Below are 13536 nucleotides of genomic sequence, written 5' to 3'. Positions count from 1 at the left end.
TTTCCTCAGCGACTCCGCAAACAGTAGCAGCCGATGAAGAAGAGGAGATGTAACCGAAAGCTCCGGAACAGCTGATGAAGCCTTTTACACAAATGGAGCTTTTTTAAAATAAAATTTGCTGAAAAATCTGGTTAAATCTTCAGTGAGTTGGTTGACTAAATCTCACCTCAGGGTCCATTTAGTAGCTGTTTGAGGAGATGAAGACCATGAGCTGCGAGTAAAAGTTCCACAAAAACAAATAAAAGTTTTGTTTTTACAGGTTTAAATACTTTCGGTTTTTCTTTTTTTTGACAACTTGGCTAAATGACAACATCTCAGCACATGGTCCACTTAGTAGCTGTTTCAGTAGAAGAAGACCATGAGGTGTGACTGAAAGCTCCAGAAAAGTAAGGAAATTGGAATTTCTTGCCGTTTTTTTGTGATTTTTTTTTGTTTTTGTTTTTATTGCAGGTGCCGTTTCCAAGTTTCAGTCTCCTTCTCAGTAAAATTTGGTCCAAAACTCAACTTCCTACTTGTGCTTCCAAAACAAAAGCCCCAACGTGGAGTTCAGAGGGTTGACGAAGAAAACATTAATGAAGGACAAAACCACTAAAATCACAAGTTTCTACACACAGCAACAGATTCAGGCTCCCAGAAGTTATGGATCAACTTTGATTGGTTACTACGGCCACAGAGACGCCGTCCAGTTGGGACAGGTGGACGGACAGGTGGACGAGGGGGGAGGAGGGGGGGGAGGAGGGGGGATGCTCACCCTGGAGGTTGCTGCCATTGGTGGTGGTGCAGGTGGGGGGCGGGGAGGTCTGAGGCCGGACGACGGGGGCGAAGGCGCTCTTCTGTTTGACTGCAGAAACCATATGGACAGGAGAGAATGAATAAGGGCCTATGGGAACTGAGGAGGAAGAAGAGGAGGAGGAAGAGGAGGAGGAGGAGGAGAAGGGGGTCCTAGAGTAACCAGCAGGCAGGAGGTGAGTGATCGGATGGAGATGAGGTGAACCATGCAGGGAGGAGGAGGAGGATGAGGAGGAGGATGAGGAGGAGGATGAAGGTCCCTGGCTGTGGAAACATGCTGCGACAACAAACAGCAAAGTTGATCCATAACTTAAAGGACTGAAACCAACCTGATCCACCTGAGAGCAGCTCCGCCCACACAGACTGTACAGGTGAGTGTGTGTACAGGTGAGTGTGTGTACAGGTGAGTGTGTGTGTGCCCCAGTTTAACAACGAGATTTTTTTAGCCCATAAACAGTCCTGAGTTCAACTTTTCAGGACAAACTCTCGCCGTCTTTAGGAGTTAGCTTAGCTTAGCACAGACACTGGAAACAAAGGGAAACTGCTAGCACGGGTTCGTGAATGTACACCTAGCATCACGGCTAAAGGTAGCAGGTTTAGCGCGTTGTATCGTCTTCAGAATAACACAAAGGTAAACAAAAACAAAAAACATGCAGTTTGTGGTTTTAGGGAGTCAACACATTTTGACTTTTATTTTGGAATTTATTGAGTTTGGTAAGTTGGTTGACTTTTATTTTGGAATTTATTCAGTCATGTTTAGTAAGTTGGTTGTTGAATTTTACACGCTTGTATGTTTTCAATTTTTTTTAATTATAATTTTTAAAATTCAGTGAAATGTTCAGGGACAAAGTTGCATTTTTGACTTTTATTTTGAAAACTAGAGTGTTTTTTTTAGTTTTATTTTCTTATTTTTTAAGTAAGCTATTTTGGAAACTGGATTGTTTTTTAGTAAGTTAATTATTGAGTTTTGGATGAAAATTCATTGAAAATAGAAATGAATTCAGAGTGAAGCTCCATGTAGAGGTTCATCTGCTAAAGAAGACCATGATGTAACGAGTGAAAGCTCCAGAAGAGCTCCTGACTGGATGGTGTTTCTTCATTATTAGAGTCAAGCACCAAAGGACCCTCTTGAAATTTCTTTTTTATTTTTTGCCCCATTTTTTGAATCGCAATTTTGAAGGTCTGAGAATACTTGAAAACACGTGAAACTTTCCACACACATCAGGACCGGTGAAAAATTAGATCTTTTATGGCTCCATAGCGCCACCTGGAAAATTTCAAACAGGCCCTACAGCCCGTATGCGTCACCTAGAGTTATGAAATTTGGTAGGCATATGTAACTCGTTAAGACGCACAAAAATGTAATTGACACTCATGGCCAAAATTCTACAGGAAGTCGGTCATTTTGAATTATGTGACATATTTTGGACCAATTTTTTCATATTTTTAAAAGCTATAAACTCAAACAGGGTAATGCCAACAGAGCTCAAATTTGGCCAGGATGTACACCAGTCATGGGTGATCAAAAGTTTTCAAAATGCTCCGCAAAAGTCTGAGGGCGTGGAAATGACGGCCGGTGGAACTTCAACATTTCGCCATGAAACAGAAAGTGCTTTATATCTGGAGTTTACATGCGTCAATCTGCATCAGACTAATGTGTGATTAGAGTCTGGCCCTGATGAAATACCTAATAATATGATATTATATACATTCATAGTGATAGCACCACCTGGTGGACAGTTTTGATAGGTCGCCATTAAATAGGCAATAGGCCTAAATTAAGTGAGTCGCAGCGCCACCTGGTGGACATGCTTGGATTCACTGACCAGCAAGGATGCGAGGACCTGTTCAACGCTGCTTGCAGCTTTAGTTTTTTTTTGTCAGGTGATGTTTGTAACATTCAAACAAGCATTCAAAATGATTTGTATTTTCAATGAATTTTCATCCAAAACTCAATGACGAACTTACTGAAAAAAAATACTGACTTAAAAAAATATAAATAAAAGTAGAAATACATCCTAGTTTCCAAAATAAAAGTCAAAAATGTGACTTTGTCTCTGAACATTTAACTGAATTTTAAAAATTAGGATTAAAAAACATCCAAACGTAAAATTCAATAACCAACTTACTAAAATAAATAAATAGACTAAAAAATAAAAGTCACAAACATAGCCATAAACTCCAGAACGACCAATAAAACATTTACATTATTGGATTTACCTGTTGTTTTAATTTAATTTTGTATTTGGCTGTTTACAACTGTGAAACTTGAATTTATTTGCATTTTCAGTGAATTTTGATTCAAAATTCAACTTACTTTGAAAAAAAACAAAAAGTCAAAGAGTCAAAAAGGCGACTTTCTCAAAAAATTTAAATAAAAATGGAAAATTCCACAACTGACTAAATAAAATAAATTCCAAAATAAAAGTCAAAATGTGTTGACTCCCTAAAACCACAAACTGCGTTTTTTTTTTAAATTTTTGACCTTTGTCTAAAGACGATACGACACGTTAAACCTGCTAACTTTAGCCGTCATGCTAGGTGTGTTTATGAACCCATGCTAGCAGTTTCCCTTTGCTTCCAGTGTTTGTGCTAAGCTAAGCTAACACAGTTTCCAGAATCTGTCCTGAAATGCTGCAGCGCTCCTCTAAGAGCTTCTCTGGACCACAGTGTTTCTGTAAATGACTGGAGGGCAGCGTTTGAGAATGGAACTGTAAAATGAAGCAGGGGAATGTAAATGTGATTTATCGCTTCGTGCCAACAAACTATCAGTCTGTCCTGGATCGCTGCTTCCTGCTCCTCACGTTTCCTCCGCGGCTCCTTCGTCTTGTTTTTCCGGCTGATATTAATGGATTCGGCCCAAAGCGTGAATGCATGAATGCATGAGGGATGCGGTGAGGATGTTAGTGGGGTTAGTGGAGGCGGGGGAGGAGGGGTGAGGATGGACGGGGGACAGTCAGAGGGGGGAGGAGGGAGGAAGGAGGTGAACAATGGCGTTCAGTCGACACACACACATTCAGAGCCTCGGCGGCAGGAAGCTGAAGCCCAGCCAGGCGAGATGCGAGCCCACCTTTTGTTTGGTCGCCAGGGACGACAGCATCACCTGGCAAGGAGCTCGCCGCCTCTAAACGAGCCTCGCTGAGACTCGCCGGGGCTCTTTGAAACGCCGGCCAAAACAATGGAGCGATCCCCGCGGGCGAGTTTAGACTCCACCGGCCTCCAAAACACACCTGCGCCTTCCAAGCTGCAGCTCCACTCCAGGCGAGTTAATCAGAGCCCAAGTTCCAGGAACAACAAGCGAACAACAAGCGGACAACAAGCGAACACCTCGGCAGCTCCCAGATATTATATCTGCTCCTTCAGCCTCACCGCAACTCCATCACCAGAAATACCAACAAAACACCGAGGTCTGTTCCTGTACAACCACCTGAGAAGGCTAAATGAGAGACGTCCTGAAAATATTAATAAAAACACTGTAAAATGTCCTGAAAAACATCCCAAAAATATTAACAAAATGTCTTGAAAACATTAACAAAATATCCTAAATATATTTGCAAAATGCACTGAAAAACAGTCTCAAAATACTAACAAAATGACTGTAAAATGTCCTAAAAAATAAAGAAATTACTGTAAAATTACCTGAAAAACCTCCTCAAAATATTAACAAAATGACTGTAAAATGTCCTGAAAATAATAGAGAAATTACTGCAAAATTATTTGAAAAAGTCAAAATATCAATAAAATCACTGTAGAAAATGTACTGAAAATATGAAAAAATGACTGCAAAATGTCCTAAAAAAAAGAAATGATTGTAAAATGTAATGAAAAACATCCTAACAATATCAACAAAATGTCTCGAAAGTATTAACAAAATCATTGTAAAATGTCCTAAAAAATACTAGAGAAACTACTGTAACATTACCTGAATAAACTGGAGTTTTTTCAGGTAATTAATAAAATTTTAATTAATAAAATGACTGGAGAAAATGTCCTGAAAGCATCCTAAAAATAAAAAATAATATTAACAAAATAACTGTAAAATGCCCTAAAAAAAATTAAGAAATTACTATAAAATGTCATGAAAAACCTCCTCAAAATATCAACAAAATGACTGTAAAATGTCCTGAAAATTTTAACAAAATGTCCTGAAAAACATCTTCAAAATATTAACAAAACATCCTATAAATATTAACAAAATGATTGAAAAATGTCATAAAAATATTGATTAATTATCCACAGATGTGAAAATGTCCGACTCCTTCAGCCTCACTGCACCGCCATCATCAAAACTACCAACAAAATACCGACGTCTGTTTCTGTAAAACCGCCTGAGACGACTAAATAAGAGACGTCCCACATCAAATATTTCATATTTGATGATCTGAAACTGTTTTACTAAAAAAATACACATTTCAAGTACTTCAAAGTTACTAAAGTCAATCCTGTTGTCAGGATTCTTGTTGTAAAAATATTAATAAATAAAATATAAATATATAAAATATATCAGTAAAATGTCAGAAAAGAATATTATGAAAATATCTGGAAAGTATCCTAAATAATAACAATAAAATGACTGTAAAATGTTCTGAAAAACATCCTAAAAATGTTAATAAAAGGACTGTAAAATGTCAGAAAAATATTGATCAAATGTTCAAAGATTATTGTGAAAATGTCTGAAAAATGTCCTAAAAACCAATAAAGAAATTACTGTAAAAAAATCTTCAAAATATTAACAAAATGTCTGAAAAATATTAATAAAATGACTGTAAAATATTGATTAAATGTCCAAAGAATATTGTGAAAATGTCAGAAAACTATGAATAAACTACCTAAAAAATATGAAAAGACACATGAAAAATATTCTAAAAATATGCTAAAGATTCTAGAAAAATGTGCTAAAAGCATGAATAAAGTTTCCTTTCGGAGTCCAGATCTGACACTATTTTCCTCAATGACACAATCTAAGAACACTTCAACTGCTGCAACTTTATTACTCAAAATTTAACAATTTGTAAAATAATATTTTAAGCCCTGCAGTACTTCGACTGAAACTTCAACTCCTTTCAGGACGAAGACGTTACCGGAAACTTCAGCTGAATCTGAAAATAAACTTGAAGCTGCTGCAGCTTTATCACTTATATCTTAACCGTCACTTCAACTCCTTGAACTTTAAATGTAGAACGTTAACTTCGCCTAACATATCAGTTTCTTTCGTTACTAACATCTAAGCATTCAATTCACTTCATCAACTCACACACTCCTCCAACTGCTGTAACTTTATGACTTACACCTTAAACATCACTTCAACTCCTTTCAGTGCAAACACAACCAAAACTTTAAATGTAGAATGTTAAAGTTGCCTGACAGATGAGTTTCTTCATCCCTTACACTGGAACCTCCTCTCAGTTGTTCAGCTCGCACTTCAACTCCTCAGTCCCAAGATGTTACTTGAAACTTCAGCTAAATCTGGTGACAAACCTTCAACTGCTCTAACTTTATTGATTAAACCAACGTCTAAAAATGATATTTTAAGCCCTGTAGTACTTCGACCAACGCCTCAACTCCATTCAGCTCTCACACTTGAAACTTTGAAACTTTAAATGCATTAACTTGAACTGATATACCAACTGAAACTTTAAATGGCGAGTGTTAACTTTGCCTCACATATCAATGTCTTTCATTATTAGCGTCTAAGCATTTAGGGAACTGCATCAACTCATCTTAACCGTCACTTCAACGCCTTTCAGTGCAAACAACTGAAACTTTGAATGTAGAATGTTAATTTTTCCTGATATACCAACTTTTTCCTCCCTCCTCTCAGTTCTTTAAGCCACACTTCGACTCCTTTCAGTGCTTCAGGTTTGCTGACCAACAAGCAACAGTGCAGGTGTGTTTTGGAGGTTTTGATTGGTCAGATTTCCGCCACTCTTGGGCGTTCAGGAAGGATTCCTCCCTCTAGCTGCCTCTCGGATGGATGAGGTTTGGTTTTATCGGAGCCGCTTTCTGAAAACACTCACTTGCGTAAGCAGAGTTGGCGGTGGAGCCGTTGAGGAAGCTGGGGGATCCGGGAACGCCCAGGTTGGTCATCCCCGCCGCCCCGTATCCGTTCATGGTGGACGTGATGGTGTTGTAGTTGGACTGCTGGGGCGTGGAGCTCGGAACGTAGCCGCGAGGAGACACGCTGTTGGAGTTACGGGAATAACCTGAGAGGACGGAGAGGACCGAGTCAGACAGAGCGTCTCCTCAACCTGGAGGTTTGGTTCAAGAAGACCGCTTCACTTTTTTCAGTTTATTCATGTTTCACCATTCACAAGAGGCAAACATTTTCAAGAATTCACATTTTGTTCCACTTTATACCTGAACTCCACATTTCAGAGGTGAATATTGTTACTCAACTACATGTAAATGACAGTTTCATCTATATGTTACAAATTCAATTCAATTCAATTTTATTTATATAGCGCCAATTACAGTCAAATTGTGTCGAGACACTTTACAGAACCCATATGCCTGACCCCCAGAGCAGCCCTAAGGAGACAGTGGCAGGAAAACACCCTTTTAACAGGGAAAAAAACCTCGAGCAGAACCCGGCTCTAATGTGGGGGGACCCATCTGCTGCTGGCCGGACGGGTTGAGAGGGACAGAAGAGGTAGAGAGGTAGAGATAGAGGGATGGAGGTAGAGGGATAGAAGTAGAGGGATAGAGGTAGAGGGATGGAGATGGAGGGGTAGAGATAGAGGTGTAGAGGTAGAGATAGAGAGGTGGGGGGGTGGGACACAAGGACCATAAAACACAGCCACACATCTGAAGCATCCAGCATCCAGCTCTGGGACCAGGGACACTCGGAGAAAGGACACAGAAAGAAACAGAGTGAGTGTAATGCAATAATGGTATATATAGTAAATACATAGGTAGTTAGAGAAGGGCTCAGTGCATCCAGAGAGGTTCCCCAGCAGTCTAGGCCTATAGCAGCATAACTAGGGGCAGAATTAAGATCAAATTAAGATCTTAGCTTCAAGATTTTATATTACTTTAAACATAAAACATGAGGAAAAAGTCATGAAACACATTAAGTAAAGTTAAATCAGTGATTGGTCAACTGAAAAAGGAACAACAGCAAAGCATAACAAGAAAATGGCAAAGAAATGTAATAAGAGACATATTGGTGATACATTAAAAACAGATGTAACTTTGGAAACACTGCCTGCAGTTCAGCTGAGAATGACTTCAATTGTTGTCATGCGACTGTTGGTACCAGTTGAGTCGCTAATGGCTTCAGAGTTGCGTTACAAAGCAAAGAATTTTTACATTTTTTTTTACAGAATCTGGTTCAGGCAAATGGTTTAGTTTTGGTAAATTTTTAAATACACGATTTGGTTGTTTTTCCTGAACAAAACACGTCCAGTTCAACAATATTGGATAAAGAACTCTTTAAATTTTCAGGGACGTTGGATTTTAAAGAACCATAATCTGAGCTGCAGGTGAGGATTACTGGAACCATTCCAGACTGTAACTGGTTTAACTGGTATAAATGTGTGCTACTAAGTCAGATATTAAAAATTAATCCTCGTGTCATCCTGCGGGCCAAATTGACCCATTTTTAAGTTTGAAAATGAGGGGAAAAAAATATATTTTCACAGTGAAAACTTCCACATTTTCGGGAAATTTTTGAACATTTTTTTTTGGTGGAAAAAAATGCTGAAAAAAAAAATGTTTCTTTGAGAACATTCGGAAAAAAATCGACCAAAATGCAGTGAAATTTTTCCGAGTGCTCTTAAAGAAAATACTAGAACTTTTACTGATGTACATGGAATCACTTAAGATATTTTTATGATTTTTTTTTTGAAGATTTTTATTCATTTTTGGAAAGTACTTACAATTTTAATTTTTTAAATTTTTATTTCTTGCCAAATCTGGGGATTTTTTAAAAAAATAAAACTTTCAAGGGGAACTTTAAAGGAATTTTCTTCCTGAAGATTTTGCAAATTTTTTATAAATTTGGGGAATTTTTTGCTGAATTTTTGGATTTTTTTTCAGACAAGGAAACAATATTTTTTGGTGCCGTAAATGAGGACAACAGGAGGGTTAAACAGCTCTGGGTGTTTCCTCCTCGCCGTGACCTCAGCAGTGACATCATCACGCCTTCGACACATTAAATGTAGCGTCGCTCCCCAGGATGCCGGGTTCCCACCGACCAGCGCCAAGCAGCACATCTAGTTCCCGGTCTGGATTCCCAGCGGAGCGTGGAGGTCGATGGGAACCACATGTGGAGGAGAACGGAGCAGCTAAACGTTGGTTCTAATGAGAACAGCGACGTGGGAAGAACCGACTGGAAACGTGTTCAGAGCTGCTGATTATTCAGTAAACTGTCAGAGGAACCTGCAGGTGGACGTTTGTTTCCTTTAAACCAGGCAGAAAATGGACGACTGCCAGAAAAAATAAAGTTTTCTCTTACTTCTTGGTGTCAAAAGGACAAGAAACAGGTTATAAACTTGCTCTTGCATTTTAAGCTCTTTGTTTTACATGTTTGACATATTTTTTGTCCATTTTAACTTTCTTGCATATTTTAGCCCTGTTGTTTTACCTCTTTGTGCATTTTTTTTGTATTTGAGTTCTGTCTTGTGTATGTTAACTCCTTCTTGAACAATTAAACTCTTTTTTTTAAACAAGTTTGACCTCTTTTTCTTGTCTGTTTCAACTCCTTTTTGCATATTTATGCTCTTATTTGTGTATTTGAACTACTTCTTGTGTATTTTAGCGAAGTTTGAGCTCATTTTTTTTTGGTCTATTTCAACTCCTTTTTCTGCATATTTAAACTCTTTCTTGTATATTTGAGCTTTTTCTTGAGCTCCTTCTTGTGAATTTGAGTCCTGGTATTTTGTTAAAGTTGTTCTTGTGTATTTGAGCTCTTTTTTTTGCAAATTTAAACTCTTTAGTTCAGTTTCTACACTCATTCTTGCTTATGTAAGCTATTTAACATGTTTGAGCTCTTTTTTGGTCTATTTCAACTCTTTCCTTTATAGTTTAACTCCTTGTGTATTCAAGCAATCTATTGTGTACTGCTTTTTGTGTATTTGAGTTCTTTTTGTTGTGTATCTGAGCTCTTTTTCTTTTAGTTTTTGTGCTCCTTCTTGCGTATTTAAGCACTTTGTGTATTTTAACTGCTTCTTGTATATTTTAGCTCTTTTAATGTGTATTTGAGTTGGTTTTCTTGTATGTTTGAGCTTTTTCTTGTGTATTTGAGCTCTTTTTCACATATGTGAGCTTTTTTCTTGTCTCTTTCTTCTGTATTTTAACTACTTCTTGTATATTCAAACTCTTTGTCTTGCCTCTTTGAGCTTTTTTTTTGCATCTTCGAGTTCTTTTTCTTGTATATTCTAACTTGTTCGTGTACTTCAGCTCTTTTTCTTGTGTATTTGAGCTTTTTTTTTGAGTATTCGAGGTCTTTTTCTTGCATATTCTAACTTTCTCCTGAGTATTTGAACTCGTTCTTCTGCACTTTGAAGCAATCATCGTGTATTTTTAACTCTTCTAAAGCAATATTTTTGACTTGCTGTCTCGTTCTTATCTTTGGTCTGTTTGTGGATTTGTTGCCTTGAAACAATGAAAAGTTGAAACTAAACTTTGGATGGAGAAACTCTTCTCTTTTCTAGATTCTGTGATTTCACCTGAAAAATCCTCATCATCTTCTGAGATCTTAAACTCAGAGTTTAGCTTCAGCTCTGCTTTCTACTTCTTGTTGAATTGTTTCCAGGACAGAAGGAGTCGTGTTGTCCGACTGTAAATCCTTCTTCTCTCCTCTGGTTTGTACAAACAAGTCATAACTACAACTCCTGGACCTGTAATTATGGATTCAGATGTCGTAACAATGACGTACCGAGTCTCATTTACTAGACCCACAAGTCAAACGTGAGAAAACTTCTCCAATTATGTTTCCTGTGGTGAAGGAAATGCACTTCTGCATGAAACCATCAAATGACGTTTTTGTTTTCTAGGAGGAAACCAGGAGTTGTCATAAATTAGAGTTTATATTTATAGAAGAATAAAATGTGAATCTGAGGCAGTTTAACGTCTCGTAATGATTATAAATGTTGTGGAGGTCAAACTGTCCAAACTCCAGATTATGGAGCCCTCGAGTCCTTTTTTTAAAATCTAATTTCTACCCACATTTAAAATTTGCCCCTCAAAAATGAAAAACAATCTTTAAATATCACTTAAAGTTCTTTACCTTTGGTTAAGTTGGGAAAGTTGTCGTACTGATAAACGCAAATTGTGACAATGGAAACAGACTGTGGGACTTTTTCACCTTCATCTCCAGTAAAATTTGTTGTTGGTTGTTGATGAAATGTCGACCAAAGACTGTATTTTAGTAGAAACATGGACAGGCCACCGATTATTCTTTTCTTGGGGCACCATTTTATGACAATTTTAAGTCAAAATATCTAAAAACTGGAACCTTGTCTTGCCATATTTGCCTCAAATCAGATTCTATTGATGTTAGAGCCTTAAAAGTTGTTGAAATGTCGACCAAAGATTGTATTTTAGTAGAAATATGGATTCATCAATTTCTATACACTTACAGGAACTTTATGAAGCTACGACACCAGGCTTGATTGAATATTTTGCACCTTTTTTTTCCCCGATTTTCAAAGGCCAATACTTAAAAATATGTCCATTCAATCATTATGATCAGATGGAAACTATTCCGTCTGTTTTCAGCAAACTTAATAGCTGTTGGGAGTTTCGTATCTGGAGATATGAAACTCTATAAATGGCTTCACAGGTTGCCCACTTACAGTTTTTGAACTCTGAGACACACGAACTGACTGAAATGCTCTATAGGTAAAGAATCTATAAAATCAGGTGGAAATAGGCCCAAAGCAGCAGCTGCAGGGTTATGATGGGAGTCAAGGTGAGTAAAATATTAAAAAACAGGAGACTGTCGGGGTGTTTTGGGTGTCGATCGGCCCTGGAAGGCCTGTAAACCCTGCAGAGGGAGGAGGAGAAGGAGGAACTCTGCAGAGGGAGGAAATCTGCAGAGAGAGGAAATCTGCAGAGGGAGGAGGTGAAGGAGGAACTTTGCTGAAGGAGAAAATCTGCAGAAGGAGGAGGTGAAGGAGGAACCCTGCAGCAGGCCAAGCCGCTGTGAATTAGCGCCGTAAATGACCTGCCTCGTCCTCCTGATCAGGCCTGGGCTCAGGAGCCGCTGTTTTTATTAATGTTTTAATCATGGTGGGTAATTGCGAGGAGCACACGGAGACGTTTGATACTCGGGAACAGCGGGAGGACGGCCGCCACCTCCTTGGTGTAATGTTTCCGAGCACATAAACCACACGGTTATGAATTTTCAGCTGCCTGCTTTCCCATGACCTCATGGATTCCTGAAAGGTGTTCACCGCCGGCCGATGGGAAAAGCAGCCAGCGGAGGTTCTGGGTTTTGGGCCGGAGGCGTCCGGGGAGTTAAAACAGCTCGATCTGCTTCCCGTCGACGCGTGTTCACGAGCAGAACCGAAGCGCTGAAAGGAAACGAGCCTCAGTGATGTATATCAGCTCACCGTCGTCCAGAAACGATTAAAAACACATCGGCGAACACGCACCCAACTACAGCTGCACACGCCTACTGCTGAATCCAGCGTGGATCAATCCGCTGCGGAAAATAGTCCCCAACAAGAGACTGAAGATCAACTAATTATTAAACAACTCATTAAACTGTAGTTTAGTTTGATTATTCTGAACTTTAACCACCTGAAAACAAGCAACAGAGCTAAACTGTGGATCAATCCGCCGCTGAAAATAGTCCCCAATAAGAGACTTCTTGTGTATTTGAGCTCCTTTTTGTAAATTTTAATTCTTTAGTGCAGTTGTTAAACTCATTCTTGCATATTTAAGCTCTTTGTTTTACACGGTGGCGCTCTATTTCTTGTCTGTTTGAACTCCTTTTGCATATTTAAGGTTTTTTTGTTGAATTTAAAATGCTTCCTGTGTATTTGAACTTTTTTTTGCAAATTTAAACTCTTTAGTGCAGTTTCTAAACTCATTCTTGCATATTTTAGCTCGTTGTTTTACAAGTTTCACCTCTTTTTTGTCCATTTTAATTCTTTCTTGCATATTTTAACTCCATCGTTTTACCTCGTGCATTTTTTGTATTTGAGCTGTTTTTGTGTTCTCCTTCTTGAACAATTAAACTCTTTTTCAAGTTTGAGCTCTTTTTTCTTGTCTGTTTCAACTCCTTGTATATTAAAGTACTTTTTGTGTATTTAAACTATTTCCACTTTTTCTTGCATATTTAAACTCTTTTTTGACACGTCTGAGTGAACAGAACAGAGCTAAACTCTGGATCAATCCGCTGCTGGAAATAGTCCCCAACCAGCTCATTGCTCCCTCCTGAGTTTCATGATTAATAGATCTTTTGCGAGAATAAAATCTCCAGGATAATTTTTAATAATTTATTTGTTCAGTTTCCAAGACGATTTACAAGTTTTGAAAGGTCTTTAGAAGTAAAATTCTGTCAAAACAGTTAAAAGTAATTAAATTCAGGATTACTAGTCCACTACTACTTAGTCTGAACGAGACTCTAAATTAATAGAAGCAACAAATATGTGAAATTAAACAATTCTAACAAAAAATTTGTTTTTTCTTGAAATCTGGCTGAAAAATTAAACATTTTGCAGCTTTTATAAAAATAAAACTCAGTTTCAGCATTTATCTTAATCTGCATTAAATTAAATGAACTCTGAAGTTAAAATC

At 38.0% G+C, this 13536-nt stretch overlaps 1 protein-coding gene across 3 annotated transcripts in view; it reads right to left on the bottom strand.

Annotated features, from left to right (window-relative positions):
* The window catches only part of LOC111583752 (transcription factor COE3-like), a 188745-nt gene that overhangs the window by 4567 nt on the left and 170642 nt on the right, over positions 1-13536 (bottom strand). For 2 of the 3 annotated variants that reach the window (XM_055016817.1, XM_055016816.1), the window contains exons 14-15: positions 6807-6992; positions 752-841 (exon numbers count right to left, since the gene is read on the bottom strand). In XM_055016817.1, coding sequence (XP_054872792.1) covers positions 752-841; positions 6807-6992 — 276 coding nt within the window. The remainder of the gene's footprint in view (positions 1-751; positions 842-6806; positions 6993-13536) is intronic. The other variant, XM_055016818.1, reaches the window with a different exon arrangement.

The sequence above is a fragment of the Amphiprion ocellaris genome, chromosome 13, assembly GCF_022539595.1.
Source record: "Amphiprion ocellaris isolate individual 3 ecotype Okinawa chromosome 13, ASM2253959v1, whole genome shotgun sequence".
Lineage (NCBI taxonomy): Eukaryota > Metazoa > Chordata > Actinopteri > Pomacentridae > Amphiprion > Amphiprion ocellaris.
This window is presented reverse-complemented; position numbering and strand designations above follow the sequence as displayed.